The sequence below is a fragment of the Clarias gariepinus genome, chromosome 2 (genome assembly GCF_024256425.1).
Source record: "Clarias gariepinus isolate MV-2021 ecotype Netherlands chromosome 2, CGAR_prim_01v2, whole genome shotgun sequence".
Lineage (NCBI taxonomy): Eukaryota > Metazoa > Chordata > Actinopteri > Siluriformes > Clariidae > Clarias > Clarias gariepinus.
The window spans coordinates 26,586,567-26,607,882 of record NC_071101.1 but is presented as its reverse complement, the minus strand read 5'-3'; the positions used below and the strand labels follow the sequence as shown (position 1 = coordinate 26,607,882).

Below are 21,316 nucleotides of genomic sequence, written 5' to 3'. Positions count from 1 at the left end.
AACGCTGATCTGTGTTGTAGTACCATGGGTGGTCACTAGGGACTCGCTCTAAAGTGTTAAAAATCTGGAATCTTCACACAAACAATTCAGTTTAGACTTGCTTCTTTTGTAGTAATTGTCAAATATTTATACACTAGTATAAAATGTTATATTAAACCTATACAGGTATTTAGTTTTTCAATAGTATTTGTTAAACGAAAACACATTTATTTATTGTAATTAATAACGAAGACTGCTTATTTTACACACCCCCAGCTATAACAGTTATAACAGTTGGAGAGGCTAAATGTTTTATACAAAACAGAAAAAGGCTTACGTCACAAAGGGCGTTCAAACATTTTACTGTGTACTATGAAAACAAAATAGCCTACTATAGTTTGCAAGCTATTTTAGATCAAACTAAAAATAGTTTTTTTTTTAAGTAGATTTTGAAAAGACCACAAAATATAACTGTGACGTTATGCCCCTTTCGTGGATTATTTTCCTTTATCTGCAGACCTAATATTTACTACCTATTCACACCTTTTGGCCTGTCATAATTAAGAATTAAAACAGTACAGTAGTATAGTAGTTCTTTATTCTCCATCGCAATTACTTTCAAAAACTAAAACAAAAGTGTACTCCTGAAATTACACCGCTGATCCCTGGAGGCCCGTGAAGTCCCTGTGAAAAACATGCTTCTGTACTGATTGTTATTAGATACCGCTTTAAAGACTACAAGTGTGCACTTTACCAAACAAAGTGTCTGGTTGGCAAATTGTCAAAAAAAATGTCATTGTGAATATAGCACTGTTTAATAGAAGAGCGCGTGGGACAGCACTGTACTTGTAGGCCTACTTGTTGCTGTAGGCGGGCCCTGGCTGTGCACTGCTCTGTGTGTGTGTGGGTGGAGGAAAGCCAAGGGGAGTGTGGGAGTCCCCATGCACGCGCCACTTCAGAAGGGGAGGTCAGCGAGCGTTTCCCTTTGGCTGGCCCCCTGCTTTTTTGCCCCTAAACCTTTACATCGATTTTCTTTTTTTCCTTGGGAGCACCAGAGGACTATCAGGGGCTTATCGGAAGGAATATTAAGCTCTCCGGTGGATGCACACACTCTCTGCGTGTTGATCGAGCAGTGACGGACAGACGGCTGGGTGAGAAGAAGGGGAAAAAAACCTCGGTGTAGAAAAACAGGGATGGTGGACAATTCCAGTAGCAGCAAGGCGCAAACGGTGAGTCCAACTCCGTGCCGCCTGATTAATAGCTACTGTAACGTGTCACATCCAACCCATTTGAGAACAACTCGAATTACATTTATGTGGGTTTTTTATTTTTATTTTATTTTTGTACTCTTCTCGTAGCTTAATGTGTAGTCTTTTAATTGTATTTTTTGCCTAAATGTAGTTTGTACACGTCACGCTGCAGGAGTTTGGTGTTTTCTCCAGCCTGCACTTTTGACCCATCTCTTCCAGTCGTTACAAGTAACAGTTTCGTTGCGAACTGAATTTCTTTTTTTTCGCTTTTGCGACATTCGGAAGTTTTCCTGTTACACACTCTTCTCTAAAACGCACTCCCCCGCTGTGTGTGTGTACTGTGTGTCCTCTCTGTGCTCGGTAGGTTGGATGGTTAGATTGGAAGTGCGCCATACTTTTAATCCGCCGCCGCTGTTAAATAGCCATCATGTGTCGCCTGATTCACGCACTCGTCTGTATCCTTGATACAATAACATCTTTCGACAGACACAATTATGAATGCGTAGAAGTATTTGATCTGGACGACATGAGTTAATATATGTTTAATTAAATGTATATAGAGATACAGTGTTTGGCCGGAAATCCGGTCGCCTGTGCCAAGTAGCAACAGAGCGGGGTCAAAGGACAAACGTGTTTTTGCCAGAGAATGCCCGCACGATGAGTTTAAGTTAATTAAAGTTTCAATGTAAGCATTTTGTAATTCTAATATACTATTGTACTTTATAGGTTTTGTTCGCCATGTTATCTAAAATGAGGCTGAATCCATAATCGCTCCCATTCGGACGTGGAGGCCATTATTTCCTTAGTCTACATGGTGCTCTCACATCGGCACACACACTTATAATCAGACTGGAATTAATGGAAAAATAAGGGTTTATTATGGGATTCAGACTTAAGTCTGATTACACCCTAGGTCAGTTACATAATGTTATTTCCAGGATCACTCCAGTCCAATGAATTTACAGCTTTTTACGTTTACGGATTAATTGTGTTTACAGGTTAAAAACGACGGTGTTTGTTCTGAGAACAACAGTTCACTTTTTTTTATGTAAAACTCTTGTTTCAGGAAGTTTTTGCGTTTATATCTAGACACAAATATGGGAAAATAACTAAAATGCCAAATCTGCCCCCAGTACTAATGATATTTGTGTCTTCAGCCCATTTTATCTCAGGAGAGTGTCCTGGCAGGAGCATTCTCACAGGCAGCACTCGCAGGTGTCGCCGGTGTTAAACTTGAGGCAGTTATGGAGCAGCTCCAGAGGCAGCAGCAAGCTAAACTGGACATGGAGAGAAAAGAGCGACACATGAGCGAAGCACACATCCTGTACGCCCAACAACTTGCTGCTCAACACGCCATCATGGCTTCTGCCCGTGCCCAGGGAATACCAATAAACCCAGAATACTTCAACAGCTCCAGAGAGCAAGTGCTAAAGAGCCAAGAGCCTCCAACCAGGGTTTCTACCCAGAGTAGTCTGGAATCTGCGCAAGGCAGGGAAGATGATGAAGAGATGAACAGAGGACCAGCGTCTGCTGGAGAAGACGATGAAGATGAGGAGATGATGGATGGTGAGGACGGCAGCGAGGATGACGAAGGTGAGGGGTTGGAGTTTCTCAGAAAGCAGAGTCTGGCTCTTCAGCAGCAGGGGGTAGGAATTGCTCCATACGCTTTCCCAGTCTATGCTGCCTCACCGCCAGCTGCAAAAAAACGAGCCCGCTCGCCTCCACCAAAAGTGAAAGATGAACCAGAGGACAGCCCATCCCCTACTGAGCAGCATTCGTTCAATACGCCAAATGGTCTTGCCGACTGGAGTTTTGATGACTCGATCAAACAGGTTTGTCTTTTGTTAAAATGTTTTTTTTTTTTTTTATCATATTCTGAGGGTTTTCTCGAAAAGGCACATTGACAAGCTGAAGCAGAAAGGGTATTTTTTTGCCATGTGCTTTAAATATTGATATTTAGCTTGATGCTCTCAAATTACAAAAGTTGTAGACTAACATAAATGTTAGAGGGTTAAAGAAGTGTTTAAATACATTAATAAATGGTCTCAGTTCAAGCAGTGTATATTTCTTAAACTTGTATTCTTACGCTTAAGATTCATTCTTCAGTCCTCATGGTGTGATGTTCAGGCAATCTGCCTAGTGGCAGACTGACCATTCCATTTAGTCTTTCATTCATTCTCTTTTCCTTGCATTCTTATTTTCCTCTGTTCTTCCTGGCCAGTGGTGCTTTCTTGGAACAGATACTTGGCAGTGTGTTGCTGTCTTGGCGTCTGTCCAAAAAGACACGCCGCCACTGTTGTCAGACAGAAGGCCAAGTTGTTGGAGGCACGTGCCTCTGCTACAGGAGAACAGCCATAGAGATTTACATGCTGTCAGGGCCAGAATCCATGGATATTCTTATAGATTTTTTTGGTTTAACTTGTATATGTTCTTATTTTAAATTTAAACAGTTGTGAGAATTGTTAACATAAGTTTAACCTAGCATAGAGAGAAATTAAATGCTCTGATGAAATTCTCTCTTTATATATATATATATATATATATATATATATATATATATATATATATATATATTGTTCATTCTGCTTTTGGCAAAAAAAGAAAACCTGAAGTGAAACTTTGCATTTGCAACTTAGCATTTCTTGAAATTATTTAAAACACAATCTTCTGCATTTTTTTTTTCAATTTTACTAAATTTATTATCTTTTAAAAAACTATTCAACTCCAGTATCTTATTTAATTTAATACTACGCAAGCTATAAGCTATAGTTTAGAGGCAGCTATAGGGAGCACCCAGCAATAAAGCTATTATGGCAGGAAGTGAGACTCCATGTAGATGGGCAGCACTCTGATGTTTTGGTCACACCCATGTCGCTATATGTTTATAGGATAATGGTGGGTGTGGGCGATATCATTTCCTGTGCAGCCTTCATGGCTTGCCAGCTGGAGATGGTCTAATTGAAGGAGTTTTATTAGCTTTGTTTAAAAAAATTTTTTCTACATGTGCACATCATAGGGATCATTTTTATTTTATTACTAGTGCATTGATTAATTCTTCTGTTTATTTCTCAGCACTTTTTGATGCTTAATATTAATAAATGAAATATACCTGAGACAAATTAGATAGTGTTGTTCTAGTATTAGTTGGGTGTTAAGTCTACATTTTTATTAAGTGAAAAAAAATTATAAAATGGATCAATCAAGCATTAGAGTGCAGAGGTTATGGTGATGATGTATTAGGCCTCAATCCACCAGAATTTTGTGGTTATATAAGTTATTAAAGAGAGAGAGTTCTCCCTGTTAATGCATGCTTTATAGACATCTGGCCATGTGGTTTGACTGACATGGTGAGAGGAATTTATTGATGACTGAGAATTTGCTTGTCTAAGTTTTTTTTTCCTCCATTTTGTTTTGCTTTCTTTTTATCCTGCCTTTTCATGTCTGCTCTTTAGTATTTAATGATGCTCTGCAGTGGTGACAGTATCAGATTGCAGTGTGTGTAGGGGGGCTGGTTTGATGGCACCGGCTACACAAAGAGAACAGATGCCACAAATGGCATTTTCAAATGAAGGTGGGGGGTTGGCTTTTTAAAGCTTTTCACACTTTAAAGGACAAGTCAATCAGTAAACACCTACACAGTGTCAGGAACTCTGGTAATGTTTGCTAATATCTTTAGGAAATCGCCCAATTAATTGGTAGCTTTCAGATAAAAAATAAATAAATAAAAAAAACAACAAAAAAAAAAAAACACACACACATTGAAATGATCTTTGTTGTCTCAATGGGGAAGAATTTGCTCATTAATGTCACATGCATATGGCTGCAGGAATAGCATGCTGGTAGTCATGAGATTAAGTAATTGATAAGAAAAATTGCAGAATGGCACCTTTGTGATCGAAAACTTTTGCAAAGGAGTGAATACTTTCTGTGCCGTGGCCACGTTTAATAAAGCTGATGATTTTTTTTGTCAAAGGCTACCTGACTAACTCCATTGGTAAAATGTTGTATGTTTTTGGATGCACATACATACAGCTGGTTGTAGACGCTTTTTTAATGACGCAAGGCCTGGTCTTCTGGCCCCTAGCATGCTAATCTAGTAGGATTAATGCTGGTTTAATCAGGCTCAGTGGGCAGTGTGCTCCTTACAGGTTATCGCTATTGCTGTGCCTGTTTCGAACTTTGGGTAATGATCAGGTTGATAAATGCAAGGAAGAGCGAAAGCTTACTTGTCATTTCATTTAAACCTTGGTTGCCCTTTACTACACTAACGACTTGATATGGTATGCTGAACCTGATCCATGCTTTTGCTCTTTTCAGTGGAAATAGAACTCGTTTTTTGTCCCCAAGTAGGAGAATTGAACCGAGGAACAAAAGGTTTCTTATAATTTAATGTATGGAAGGGATGTTGCTATGGTTATCATGTCAATCACATAGAATTTTATACTCCCATTGTAAAAGACTGGGTAAAAAAATGGCTTTTGTGGGTTGGAGAGCAATCTTGTCAAACACTTATGCATTATTTATCCGTCACGCTAGCAACACATGAACCATGTGCTGGCAGAATGAGGCAGCTGCTTGCAATCAGTTCTTATTATATTGTTGTTTACTGTTGCAGTGGTTACCATAAAGGTCTGGCAACGAAGATGCCTCCTTTAAGTAAAGCTTGCTTGTGTCTGCATTTCCTAAGATGTTTCAGAATATTTAGCGTGTATGTATATATTTTCATGGTGTAATCTGCATTTAGCGCAGTAATGTTTAACTACAGGTTTCATGCAACATAAACTTTATTATAATAATATTTCCACCATGCTTTTGTTTTTATGCACTTTGTGTCGAGGTGGCTCAGTATGATTGAGAAGTATTGTTGGGTATTAATGTTGAACAACTCTCTTGGGTCTTATGATTGCTGCTGTCAATACAAAGGACAGTCATCTGTGTGATGGATCAGGTCATTCTGTGTGGCACCCATCAATAAGATTAGTTTATTTTGCCTGCATTGAGCCACGCAGCATTTTTTGTGTAATCTAATGGTACACAAGTCATTCCAGTTGTCTTCACAAGAGACGAATTGGCATGTTCCATTTGCCCATGACTTTTTAATAGTATGCTGTAGACTTTTGTGGTTGGAAAGAATGAAAAAGCCAGAATCTAAGGTATTTGATACTAAAAATCTTTAAAGGCCTGGCGTGAGTATGTGAGGTATGGGAGGGGTGTGGTATTGGTGTCTGGATTGTCCAGACCCGCCCAGAGGAAACATTCCAAGTGGCATTATGAGTTTCTTCTCCTGAAGCGGTGAGAATTCTCACCGGGGGGTTTGTATGTGAACAAAGAATAGAGGGAATGGCCATGTTGTCCTTTGATTTGTGACCTTTTCTAGTCAAGTTCATCGGATGTAACTGAAGCAGTAATGGACGGGGGTGGTAATTGAGCAGAAAGGGAGATAGGGAAGGAAAGGGGGCTGCTTTTTATTTCCTTGTCCATTTCTTTTACCTCTCAATATGTCTAGAATGTCTGCTATCCCCCCGACCCCCTATCATCGATGCCTGTCCAGACCTGACTAAGGTTGTTTTGATTCAGAAAGGTTAAAGATTTCTGCACTTTAAACCATACACCATAATATAAGCATTTTCAAGTATGTTTGAAATATGTTACAGGCCATGAAACAGTGAGGTCAGTTTCAAGTTTTTGATTTCATTTTGTTCAACAAAAGGAAATCTTCAGTCCCTTAACTGTCCTTACCTGTTACTTTAACTACTATTGTATAATCTCAAGTCTTGGGCACCTTTGTCATCTTTAAAGAGAAGCAGAATCATAGGGATTGTTGTGTGGGTGAGATTCACATCTGTCTCTATTTCTTTTAAAGGCTATGTGTTCTTTGATGCAGCACCCAGTCTATCCACAAAATGCTGCAGACCTACAGATCAGCAGTTATAGGCTCCTCTACCACCCATTGTCTGCTCTGGCTCTTCTCCTGTGTGTGGACTGAGCAATACTGAGCTAAAGTGAATTTTAACACTGTTTTTAGCCACTGTATAATTTACCGTTGGTTTGTATATCTGTATGTTGCCCTGAATATCTTGGTATTGCATTTATCAGTATTTGGCGCTTTTTGCAGTTCCACTGTAAGTGAGATGGTAGAGAATCTGTAGGATTAAAGTGCCCTCCCAGCAACTAAGTACCACCAAGAGTTCAATACAATAATTCATTCATCAGTGGACCACAGGACTTCTTAATTTGAAGATTATATGTTAGTTTTTATTGAAATCGATGGCACGTCTATGACTAATTGTTCAGGAGTCAAAATTGCAGTCACATCCAAGAAATGTTCCTGTTGTGAACTGTAATAGTTTGTTTAACTGCCCTTAGCTTTGATTATGGTGAAATGTGGTGTCCAATTCATGTATAAAAATTATTCCCCATGCTCCCAGAACCACTCTTTTACTATTCGAATCCTGTAATATGCTTGTGTCATCTGAGAAGAAAAAAATGCATTGATGTGATAACCTGGTCATTCAGTGGAATCAGGTCATTGACTGACTTCAATTTAATTGCCAAATAATGTTGCTGAGCCTAGACCTTCCTCTAGAGCTTTTTCAAGGGCCACTTTGCATGGTGGGTGCATTGCGTATGCGCTTCCCTTCTCATCATGATGAACCTAACACTAGGGATCATCAGGCTTCATGAACTTTTTCCATTGCTCCAATCTTTACGCTCTCTAACAAAAGGCTTTTTTCGCTGATTAGTCTCAATAAGTGTTTTTTTTAATGACCACACTGCTGTGTATTTGTGAAAATGTTCTTAATTAATTAATTTATTTATTTTTACACAGTGCAATTACACCAAGAATTTAGGTAATTTCAAACCACAGTTCTTTCACAAAGTTGATAATTTCAGGTTTAAATAATATAATGAGCTGGAATTTGTAAACCCAATTCCAGTAATGGTAATGCTTTGTTTTTTTGATGTAGGACAATAATGTGATTCTTTTGAAACATAACTTTTTCTGGCTAGGTAATTTACTTAAAACTATTTGGGAATGGTTGTGAATGTTTTAGAAAGGTGGTAAATTCAACTGGAAGGCTGAAATAACCGGCTCCTCCTGAGGTTGTGACACACATCAAAGTTTCTTTAAAACTTGCAAAATTTACATTTCAGGCATTAGCAATACATCTGCTTCATTCTCTTCTAAGTGCAAACACTGCTGTGAGTTTCGGCCCATCGTTACATTTGCACTTAAAAACCAAACAAATTTGTTTGATTATGGAGGTCAGTTTCTCCTTTGCTGGTCATGAATTTCAAGAAGGCGTTTATTTTTTTAGGAATCCAGCTATTTCCATCCATTTGAAGTACTTGTTTTTTCTGAATTGGTGTCTTTCTCACCATATGCACAATACCCGTTTCCCCCAATTATATATAAAGTAAATTAAAGTAACATCCTCTTCACATTACAGGATGTTACATTGTATGCACTCAACCACACACAGTGTATTCACACTTTCCACCATAAGGTGTTCCATCTCCCAGAGTAATTATTTGACATGGTCACATGTAGTTTCTATTGAATTGATATGGGGGATGGGGACTTCATTTCCTCTTTCTGACCCAGATGGTCATCTGGTTCCTCCTCTTGGCTAATTTGCCCTCTCACTATCAGTCTTCCCTAATATAATTAGGAAGGCTGAAGCCTGATAAAGGTTTACACAGTTTATAAATGTCTTGTCTGTGAAATATTATAGTGTGTTTGTAAATGAATTGCCATTTTACAGGGAAAGATTTTTGAATCTTGAGTTTTCATGTACAGCTAAAATGTTCTGTTTGGTCATGTTGGGTGCATCAGCATTTTTCATTATTTTGTAAGTAGTGTTAAATGTCTTTGAGAACTTGTATAATGTACAAGTACACAACCTTCTTTTTCTTGCTCTTATCCGCTCTTACACTCTCTCTCTCTCTCTCTCTCTCTCTCTCTCTCTCTCTCTCTCTTTCACACGCACACAATACCACCCAGTATGTCTGCCCTCCACAGTTCCCCTGCTGAGCGTCCCCTCTCGTGTAGGCCCAGCTGGTGTGTATTTGCTATAAACTCTGGAGATCTCATTCTCTTCCCAGCTGTGATTCACTTAGCATATTAAAGAGGGGGATGGAGGGAAGCTCCTGTAAAACTGCTTTATTACCTCTCTGCCTTGTCCTTTCCAAAGCTGCTCAGAGGGACAAACTGCATAGCCTGTAATCAAGCAAAGAGTGTATGCACCAAGGAACTCTTAAGAGCTTATAAGTGCTTTATGAGACCTGCCAGGAGTACCACTGATTGAGTGGACTCCAAGAAATCGACAGAGATACCTATAATCTAAGTGCCCAAAAACCATAACAAAATATGTTTATTAGCTTAAGTGTTTTCTTTCTGTTTCATAGGTTACATTATTCCCCTCTTCCATTAAGTCGAGTTAATAATGAAAACCTTTACCAGATAGAATTAAAAAATCTCCATAAGGGGTCCTTATGCACTTGCAATCTGTGAGCTCTATAGGGTTTAGGTGTCAGCAAAAATGGTCTCGTCCCTGTCATGTTTTTCTTAGTTTTGACTCTGTAGCATTCCTTTCTATTGGGTTCTTTAGCATATTGATCTTTTCACGAGGGCTTGTTTTCAGCTTGTTTCGTCCACTTTTTTGGAGCTAAGTGTGTCCCCTGTTTTACAGAATGGTAATGCAAGTTGGAACGAAGAAAGCGATGGAGGGAAAGCAAGAGGGGAGGCCTCCAGAGACTTTGCCAAGGTAAACTTAAGAGCCGAAAGTCATGGCTGTTACGATTTTATCAGTGACATATTGACCCAGTTTCACAATGTTATCTGAGGGACCTATGTCTTCAGACAGTAACATGTTGTAATGGGGTAAATGCAAATAATTACTCATACATGCTGTCAGTTTTTATTTTATTTAACAAATGATCAGTATATTGTAGTAAAGAAAAAAAATACAAAGGAGTTATAATGTATGTATATAATATAATGTATGTATATAATGCTGTTTGTTAATATGCAGCTGTATGAACTGGACAGTGACCCGAACCGGAAGGAGTTTCTAGATGACCTGTTCAATTTTATGCAGAAAAGAGGTAAGGAAACAAGTTTCTTTATACTTTGATTCCTTAATCATTTAGTTCTGTGCCTAGAAAAGGATTAAATAAAAATATTCAACTGAAGTTCATTTTCCAGGAGTTCATTGGATTTTAACATGTTTATTAGGTCCAAAACTCCTCCATGTGTAGGTCCAAAAACATCCATAGTGTTTTCATGACACATTAACTACCCTCCTGTCCACGTGTACTCATTTATTTATAAATTTCCCTTAGTATACAAATGTCCACCATTTCTCATACCCTTACTGTAGTGGTCATGATATCAACACTTCACATGACTCAAAAAGACACGGGGTCAATATCACTTTAATTTCCCCCCAAAAGGCTGAGATTTTCTATTTAACTTTGTAGTAATTTTATTAAGTAGATATTAGGCTGTTAAAAATGCACGTTGCTCAAGCTCCAGTACGTTTTATAAATTAACCGCAAGTGGACAATTTACAAGCATAGCGCAAAATATGTCCACTTTGTCATCAACATATTTAAAGTAAATACATTTTCTTCATGCAGTGATTTATAATTATATAATTTTAAATATAATAAATATATAATTTTCAGAAAGATGAATTGTGCCCTTTTCAACAATATATTATAGTAAATGGGGAAAACCTAATAGTAATAAAATCAATCCAAGATGTGACGCACAATTATACCAATTGTGTCCACCCTCTCATGGAAGGATTAATGACAGAGTGGACATTTTTTGCTTAGGTTAGCATTTAATGAGCACATAGTGAAGTTAGCAAAATGATGATTGTATATCACTTTATGGAGAGTTTTATATTTATTAATATTTCGCTGTGGCAGGGTGGACATCTTAAGCCTGAAATCAAACTACACACACAATATGATGAAAATTACTGAGTGTAAATACTTAGTCTTTATACCAGTTGTTTCAGCCTCCAATGAAGAAAGACAAAATGAGGGTCGTGACGTTACTGATTACGTCTCCCAGTTTCTCAAAGGAGCAGAAATGCCTGGGTGGACATCAGTTTCAAGGACACAGACAAAAAATTTAAATTGTATAATGAAAAAGCACTATAAAAAAATCTAAATGCCTTGTTTTTTTTAAAGAATTTGTTGAGGAAAATAAGGACACAAAAAGTATTTAAATTTTATGTTAAGCAATCACGTCCTGCACTCAAGGAAGTTCTGAGCAGAGCAGCATGTGGGACATGACAAAATCACACGCGCCCAATTAATGAAAATGGTATAAAATGGGGAAACACATTTCTAGAGACTTATAATTGTATTCATATGTGTCTAAATGGTTGGTTATTTATAATAAAACCTCTGAAATTAATTATTTTGCATTCTGATTTGGGGCACCAAAGACAATTTTAACCCCATTATGTTTTAGTCATATAACTGTTATTAGTCATATAATTGTTGCTTGATAATGTTAAGAGACTAAACATAGCACACAGTTAACTTGTGGTCCAGTCTCAGGAGTTAACTAAGTGGATTCACATGTACTCTGCCTCTGTGATTGTCATATTGTGACAATGAGATGAGCCTGGCAGCGTCATCAGAAAGGCTAAGCTTTCAGGGACACAGCTTGAAAAGGCTGTTAACCCCTACCTTAGCATTTAAACTCAACCAGATGGGGAGCTGTTTGTGCCTGTGTGCCACCCCCAGCCCTCTTATGTGCTTGTGTGTAACTGGAGGCGTCAAGATGTTGGACGTAATAGGGCAGGGTGAATGGCGAATATGTGATCATGCCAAATGTCTGTCGGTGGGGTCCGCTCCTCATGATTAATGATATTTGTTTGACTGCTTTAGTGTGAAAGACATGCTAGTTGAGCCAGACAGTGAAAAATGGGTCTTCTAACAATCCCTTAAGTTGTTCTTGTCAGGCAGTTTAGTGTGGCTTCCACTTGAGAGAGGAAGTCTAGGGCTGTTGTTTTATTGGTTCCTTTTCCTATAGACAAAGTGGGGCAGAATGAGGGCTGCTTTAGGATTTTAAGCTTACATAGTGTCGTTTGCGTCTGAATTAAATTTTTGCATATTAGACAGATACTGTAGATAAAAAGCAATATTTTATCTCTGATTAAACGTTCCCTGATTAAACATTCCTCTGAAATGAATGTGCAGATCCTTTGCGTTGTCATCAGTCATTTGCATGGTTGATTGCTTGTAGAAATAAAGCTCCGGGTATTTGTCCAAATTGACCATTTCAGGAATTTGAATCAGTCAAACATTGCCTCTTAATGAAGCACATACACGCTTCGATACTTATGGGCCTCTACGCATTGTCCTAGTTGTCAAAGTGACTGAAACCTGATAAGAGTGGAGGAGGAGTGCAGCAGGAGCTGCAGGCAAGATGGGTGAGAGGTGTGTGTGTGTGTATGTATGTATGTGTGTGTCCGCGCAGTGGGGGGCAGGTGGGGTGTCCACTTGCTCTGGGCCTTGTTGGGGGGGGGGTCACATAGAAGGGTGGGAGAGGTAGATTAAGGGGCCTCCTGTCCTGCAGAAGATTAATGAGTCCCTAAAACCCAAAGCCTCACCTTTTGATATAAAGGGAATGACACACAGATGAACACCAGGAGACCATGAGAAACCAAGAAAGAGCTCATTTTGTTAATGGTGACTAAGTAGAAGAAGAGTAAGTAATGTAAAAAAATGTCAATGATTCATTAAAGGAGATTGTCTAAGCATTGAACAGAAGGTTTAAGTTATAATTTGCTTACCAGAAGACCCACCCAAACAGACACATGCACATACACATTATCTGCTTAATGTTTTAATAAATTATGCAGCTCATCTTTGTGTGGAATACAGCGCATGCCTTTTCCTGTTGCTAAGGGGAAAATGGATTTCTGGGTCATATATATCGTGCTGAGTTAATGTTTAGTATGGCATGTCCTGTTTTGTAGACGTTTTGTCTCCAGTTCTCGTGAGGCTTGTTATTCTCCTCTGGTGCATTTTTTGACATCCTGCTGAATGGATTTCCTCTGTGGTTTTATGCGTTCTGCTGTTCCCCCCTGTACAAACTCTAAACCTTTATGGTGATCTGCTAGAGATTTATATTGGAAAGACAAGAATTTCCCCCCACCCCTTTCTAGTTCTCTGCTGTGCACATATTCTTTATCTACATCTCCTTTAATTTTTACAGATAGAGGTGCACTGAGCAGTCATGCCCTTTGTACTCGCTGTCTGTTGATATTTGTTTTGCTCATGAAGTTGGCCTTTTGTGAGTCGCTGATATGGTGAAGCCTTATACGATGCATAGCATTAGTATCATGCAGTCACGTTTGTTTATTAATTTAAAATCTAATTAAAACAATGGTTTACATTTAAGACTTGTGCATTTTGTAATTCTGCCCTTTTTTAAATCAAATTATAATCTTCTTTTATGTAAAATACAGTATCCATTAACAAACTAGTTGTGTTTTGATCCTGGTTCGAGTTATCTTTAGAGCAACGGCACGGATGTTCACTCACATGTAATTAATATCTATAAGATTAATGTCTGCTTAATGTCCCAGGGATGTGCGCATGTATAACAAATGGCTTTGCCTCAGTAATACTGGCTTATCTCCTTAATATTAGCCGATGTGACGCAGATTGCACTTCAAGTGAAGAAGGATGATGGGCTTATCAGATAGAACAGATTGTACATTTTATTATGTGTGAAATCAATATATAGACGTGCCTTTACTGTACCCTTACTATATATTTAGTATATATATATAATATATTCTGTAATTAACTCCAGTTAAGTGTCAGATTTGTACAAGGATTAAAGGTAGACATGCAGATTAACTTGGTAGTATATCAAAAGTAGTGTACTGTATAAATAAACTGAAATTAAACTATGAAAACTAACCAAAGAAATAACCCAGATTTAATTAATCTAGGTTTTGTCTAAGCCGTAATATCTTTCTACCATGTGTCAATATCCATCAGTGAGCAGTTTTCATAAATGCCTTTTACTGAAGATATTCCTGCAGCTCCACATTATTATTTCTACGGCACACATTAATCAAATGTCCTATTTCTAATCCTAACAGATCAGGGCAGATTCTCTTGTCCTAACTTTTCCCTTAGCTGATTGACCTTTTACAGTTTCAACCACTATATCCAGGATGTCTGACCTGGTGTGTGTGCATTTCCTCTGCTCCTTACCACCGATTTTACAGTAAGAAAGACGAGCATTGTTAAGTCCGAGTGTGGTATTTTCTTAAGCCAACTGCCAACACTGTCTGCTATCGCTTCATTAAAGATGAAGGCCTCTTAATGTGGCAGCTGTTCCCTCACCATATAGGCCAAAGATCATATTTACTTGATTTTCTTTGAGTTTTTTTTTTTTTTAATTACCAATTACATTTACTAGTTGTATATCAGTTTGTGTTAGGTCTACCATTCTTTTCTTAAATTTTTTCCCTTATCCCTGATGGATTAAAATCTATTCTCCTTACTCCCTCCTTGTCTCAGGCTTGTTAGTTGCGACCTCAGCAAGGTCGGGTACTGACTGCATTAACACAGTCTTTCTTGAGACTCTAATCGCAGTGCTAAAGCCACCACTCACTCTTTTATGTCATTAACCTTTCCTGATTTGTCTTAATGCCTTTTTCCCTATTTGGCTGTTTAGAGGCAACGTGACCAGTTAAAAAGTCTCTCTACAAGCCATAGTAAGGTTATTATTAAAGCTTTTGGATGTTGAAAGCATTGACTGGCTTTTCCACTGTGATTGAGCTCAGTCAGTTTTACAATTATGGTACAAGCCACATGGTCTCTCCCTCGACATACTACTACTTTTTATGTCCCTCACTTTTGACCCGTTCTCAATCCCTAGCATTGTGACCTGGGGTTAACCCTGAGCAAGAGCCTGTTTACTGATCTCTTGATGAACGGGTAATGTCATCCCTAACGTTAAATAACTCGTTTTCAAAGCTTGCCCTTGCCATCCCCAGGGAGTGCTGGTCTTGGAAGCCTGCCGTTTTAAATCATAGCCTGCTCTTTGGGTAAATGAACACATCATGAATATCGGCATATTCCTGAGCAGGACTTTAGAGGCAGAGAAAAGCTTGTGGTGCCTTTTAAACCCTACAGAAACAGAGCTCGGTTTAATCTCTGGGATGATGGAATAGAGTTAAATATATATGTAGTTGTACCTCAGGAGATCTCTTTTGCTGTCTAAATGAGATTTATTTTAAAGGTAACTGTTGGCCATATTTTATGGTTCTTTCCCAGATGTGAGAAAGCACATTTGTTAAAGCACTTGTGCTTGTGGAGGAATAGCACAGCTGTTGTAGCGTTTTCATCCTCTGAAATGTTTATTGACCACCACCAGTCGAGAGTCATTACAGTGTTTCTGTTAGCTTAAGAAACATTAGTCTATACTGAGACTGCTCACATTTAATATGAAGATGTACATGCACATATAAAGCAAGAAAAGCATTTCTGCATAATGTGTACGGTGCACAGAATGTTGCCCTAGATCACACTAAATTTGTCATTTGTCATGGATATGTTTGTTTACCTGTAAATGAGCTGAAGGCCTGTAATCCTAATCCTTTTTTGTCCCTAACATGCTAATTTTTTTTATTCCTAAATCAAAGCACGGACGTGAGCAGCACTGTTCATGCTTTGTTGTTACCTTTCCCGTCCGTCTTTGTTTATCTATTATATTTTTCTCTTTATTTCCCCACATACAGTATTTAAACTACATGCTGGAGATTCTGTGTGTGTCTGTGTGTCTGTGTGTGTAATGGACACAGCTACTGCAAATGCCTTTATTTTGTGAGCTTGTGTACCAATCTTACTGCTGGAAAAAAAAAAAAAATTTTTTTGCATAAACAAGAAAACATGAGAGGCTCTCTAATCCTGCAAATAAATACTGAAATAAGATGAATAGGAGCACACTTGGTCTTCAACAAAGCAGGCAAACAATTGCTTGGTGTAGGGACGCGCATCTGTTACACAGTGAAACTTACAGTCTGCAAAACATAGTAATTAATCTTTAGTCTGGGCATTTATGGCTTTAATGTAGAGTGCTGTCTACCTTTTCCTGCATGACTCATCCTATATGGATCTACATGCAGTTTTGTTAAAGCAGAATGCACTTAAATTTTTTTCTCCTTTTTTTAAATGCAATTTAATAGACCATGCCAGAGTACAGAGCAGAAATTTTCATTCTTTGCATTTGCAGATAAATGCTTGGAAAAAATGTGATCCATTATAATGATAAATGAAAAACGGGTAGATGTTACAACTATGGAATACGAGTTGGATCATATAGTGAACCAAACACACACACTAAAATTTCTTTCATAAAATTTTTTAACATTATAATATTTTTTAATTGGTTAAAAAAAGTTAATGTGCCATTTTTTTTTTTAGGTACCCCTGTAAACCGTATTCCTATCATGGCCAAGCAGGTTCTAGATCTCTATAAGCTTTATAAACTTGTGACCGAGAAGGGAGGTCTGGTGGAGGTCATCAATAAGAAAATCTGGAGGGAGATCACCAAAGGCCTAAACCTGCCCACCTCAATCACCAGTGCTGCCTTCACTCTTCGCACACAGTAAGAGCATAAACTTTTGTAAATATGTCACTGTAATGCCTGATTATAATTGAGTCATTTTAGTCAGTCCCTTGTTTCAAGTGTTATAATATAGGTTGCACTGTAATCTGATCTCTTTGTAGGTATATGAAGTACCTGTACCCATATGAATGTGAGAAGAAAGGGCTCAGCTCTCCTGGAGAGCTGCAGGCCGCCATTGACAGCAATCGCAGAGAAGGTCGTCGACCTGGGTACAGCAACAGTCTGTACCGCTTCTCTCCCTCCCCTAGTGGTGGTCCCCCTCACCTCCTCTCTCCTCCTAAAATGCACCTGCCCAACACTGGGCATAATGGCTTGCAGAGTACACCAAGCCCAGCCCTTAAGAAAGCGACAGGTAATTAAAGCTGGATTCACTCACCTACACTGATGTTTAAATGTTAATTCATGGACTGGTGAAGCTCATGGGTGATTCTAACAGTCCCAATATTTTACCCACCTGAACATTAAACAGGTTTACTTTGTTTACTACATTTAATAATAACATAGTATTTTATCCCAGCTTTGAAATGGAACAGTGGCCTGACTTGGCAGCCTGGTGTCTAAAAGTCATACTGACTACAAATTCCTGGCGAGCCAGCACCACATGGGTGAAGAATCTTATACATGTAGAGCATGATCCAGACAATACATGTAATTTAAAATAACCAGACATTATGGTGGAATTCAACACATTTGAATGTAGACATCAGCAAATGTCTGTCATATACAACTGAAATAGCAATGTTTATTAAGATGAGTTAGTTTAATGTATTTCATGAGTTTAAGCTCCCCCTTGTGTCAGTGTTCCATAATACAATATGCAATATTATATAATATACACAAAAACAAGTTAAAAAAAATATCATATTTATTACATTGCAAATTTGTAAGTATAGTAACAGTAGCCTAGATTTGAGGTATGGTTGGTACATAAGAATGTTTATATGTTTGTTGAAAGGAAATTCCAGATCTGATTAGATAAGAACAGAGTGTTAAAGCTACTATGAGCTTGTTCGGGGCTGTACCACACCATGTCCTAAACAACTGCACGGCATTCAGAATGGCATTGAGTGCCACAAAATTGCATGAATAGTTTTGTCTATGCAATCAAATTATCTCCCTTAAAACATATAGTCATAATTATGGTTTCTAATTTTTAGGATCACTTTAATGTTATGTATTATTTCTTCTTTTTCTTCTTTTCATTATTATTATTATTATTATTACACTCATTCACATCAGTTATCATTTGATATCAGATAGGTTCAGACTGTAGTCCTTACTCATCAATCTTCTTCAACCTAAATGTTTAGTTCCTGAAGATGGTCCAGCCTCCATGTTGCCTGGTAGATTACCCCTGGCTCTTGCACTAGGCCACCAACAACAACTGGCAAGGGCTGCTACCTTGGAACAGCTGCGTGAAAGGTTGGAGACTGGCATCAGTGCTCCTGCTCTGGCCACAGGAGCCTCTGTCATAGAGGGGCCTGAGAGAAAGATGGCCCGCTTGGCTGAGGAGCAGCAGAGACTGCTGCAACAAGCCTTCCAGCAGAACCTGCTTGCAATGGCATCACAAGTGAATCCTGCCAATCTGCGCCTCAACACTACCAGTACCCCTCGTGGTGAGTCATAAGGCTTTACGTCATCTGTGTTTTGTGTTAGGTAGGAGGTTTGAATGCTGCAGTGGCATTAACAGCATTAACATGCAATACAATTTCTCTCTCATCTAGAGGAAAAGCAGGATCTGTCCCTCAGTATCTCCTCAAATGGATCCGCCAGTATCACAGTGTCAATAGAGGTTAATGGGATCATGTACTCAGGTGTGTAACAGAATTGTATATCAGCGAAACATTCATAATATTTTAGCCTTTCGTCTGTATTTTTGCCTAATATTCATTAACTAATGGCATTTTTTGTACAGGATCCCTGTATGCCCAGAAGTCCTCTGGAGCCTCAGCTGCACCTGTTGGCCAGAGCACTGCTGTCAATCCCAGCATCCCCTCCTCCTCTAAGGGTTCTGGCTCTACAGAACCTTCCACTAGTGGCTCGCCGTAGTTCTCAGCAACCACAGGGTCTCTGTTTCTCTCTCTTTGGAAAGCTCACCCTACAGAGAGTCCAGTGGTCTACAAAGCCAAGTCTACCTCCTTTTTGAGACATCGGGTTCAGTGTGCTGAGAGTGAAATCCACACTCTTGCAGCCCTTTACCACTTGTCTGCTACAGACTCTCTCAGGACTTGAACGATCGTAAGATTGATCTAACCACAACAAATACCTCACGTTTTAATGAAAATTTCCTGAGCATATTTATGTGCTCTAGACATTTGATTCCAATGCAATATGCCTTCCTCTATGCATTTATGGTCCAGAGTCATCCACCTGCAAACAATCATGGCACAAAATATTCTGCCAAAATCATGCAGGTGGGTGTTTGTTGGGCATTTTGCCATCTACTATTTTTGAAGAGTTTACCATACCTATGCACATCAATAGTGGATTTACAAGCATCCAGATTTTTTTCTTTTTGTTTCTGTTTGTGCTGTGGATAGAGGAGTTTCCTGGTTTTGTTAATTTTGGTTTATTAACAGTGGATCACAGTTTCAAGTGTTCGGTTCTTTTGGTTAGAAATGGGGTCAACTGTTTTCCCTTTTAATTTTTACTTTGTGTATTTACTTGATTTGATTGTGGATTTGTTTTCTTTTTTTAGTTTCTAGATATCCAGAAGTATTGCTTTGCATTTGAGAAGAGCTTTAAGTATTGAAACTGTTATTTACAAAGCAATCCTTTTACTTTCACTTATAAACTACAGCTTGGTTCAAAGAGAACAGCATCTTGAAGGCGTGTTAGACGATCAGTTAGGCTTACAAATCTGGGCCCTTATTCCTTTACTTTGTGGTGAAGCATATAAGCAGTTCTCAGAAAGACTTATGAATTGAACCAGATATCGTATTGCTGAAAAGAAGGACCAGAGTATTTGTTCAAAAATAATGTTCTCCCAATACATATTTGTTTTAGTGACCTTTTGCTTTAACAGGTACACCAACCACCCCCGCCACCACACACACTATTTTTTCCCTCTCTCTCTCTTTCTTTCACTTTATATTTCATTTTAAGAACTCGAATGTCTTTCCATATTGGAAAGAAAGTTTCTCAGGAATTTCAGATTGATGTCAGCCTTTTAATTTTTTTTTATCTTAGCACCAAGGCGCCTCATGTATCAAGGCTAGATATACCTCACTGGACGAAAGTGAATAGAGCTACCTCAAAATTACCTTTATATAGTACAAATTAGAATTTACCTCAGAATCAGCTCCCGGTAAATTACGGTAAATAAAAATATTATACGCTTTATAAATGACCTCTTATTGAATTCTGAAGTATTCTCAGGTTGCAAGTACAAAAACATCTCACATTGTAATGGCAAATTTTTCCTAATTATGTGAGAAGAGTTAGTGATGTGCAGATGCTTTATCTCCATTTGCTCAGTTTACTGTATTTATCTGATGACTACACAGCTGAAAACCAAAGATCACACTGTATTTCTACTAAGTTCTTTCTGGTGTTCTAACGATATGTACACATGGAGCTTGACAAAGTGGAATTAAAGTCTGAGTTAATGCAGAAGGTCATGGACAGCCTGTTTTGTGGTCATTCTTCAGTGTTTGCAATCCTACACCGTTTGAATATATGTGGATTTTTAAGTAAATATGGGTGTGTTTTGTTTACATGCATAAAAAATAGGCTACTCTGATAAAGAAAAAAATGGTCTTAGGAATTTAAACAATTTAGCAATTTAGCAAACAGCTTACACAGGACTAGAAAAGAATGCAGTTCTTGATAAAGACGAAGAGAGTAAGGTTATAGTGTTTTTGTTCATGATAATACATTTTTAAGCTTTTTCTAGTGAAGTGTATACATTTGTATACATTTAAATGTCTCATTAAAATATATAAACCAAATGGAAAAATAATTAGTTTATTACAACCAAAATCAAACTTTTTTCTCTTTACAAGTTTTCTCAAAGTGGAACCAGGTGTCTGAGAAGCCTAGGTAGATGGTTCGTTTGCTTTGTTTTATAGTGGAAAATCACAACACACTCTTATAATAGTTAGCATTAATTATTAATTCATTGCTGGAACAATAAAATTGGTTTATTTTGCAGCATTCCTGTATAATGAAGGTAACAATATAGGAAAAATTGATTCAGATCCATACAGAGCTCCATACAGCGCTTTCATTTTGTTACTGATATTCTGTCTTTGATACTAATTTTGATATTAAAACTGAGATCATATCTTTGGGTATTATCTTTATAATCTAATCTAAAAGTCATATTTGTAGTGCTGTGGCCTTATTTCACATACAGAGCTTCACTGAAGAAGGTTGTGAAGCTCTGGATCACATCAGCAGTCAT

The 21,316-nt window shown here is 38.1% G+C and overlaps 1 protein-coding gene across 2 annotated transcripts; it reads left to right on the top strand.

Annotated features, from left to right (window-relative positions):
* The first annotated feature begins 950 nt into the window (after positions 1-950).
* On the top strand, positions 951-20,531 carry arid3b (AT rich interactive domain 3B (BRIGHT-like)). Of its 2 annotated transcripts, none has more exons than XM_053512390.1 (9): positions 951-1,208; positions 2,387-3,061; positions 9,923-9,997; positions 10,265-10,337; positions 16,707-16,890; positions 17,013-17,263; positions 18,222-18,527; positions 18,636-18,725; positions 18,827-20,531. In XM_053512390.1, the coding sequence occupies exons 1-9, from the start codon at positions 1,173-1,175 to the stop codon at positions 18,958-18,960; spliced, it is 1,824 nt and encodes a 607-aa protein (XP_053368365.1). In that variant the 5' UTR covers positions 951-1,172; the 3' UTR covers positions 18,961-20,531. The 2 variants fall into 2 exon arrangements, with proteins under 2 accessions (XP_053368365.1, XP_053368366.1); XM_053512391.1 differs by lacking the exon at positions 951-1,208 and adding an exon at positions 1,855-1,914.
* Positions 20,532-21,316: the final 785 nt, after the last annotated feature.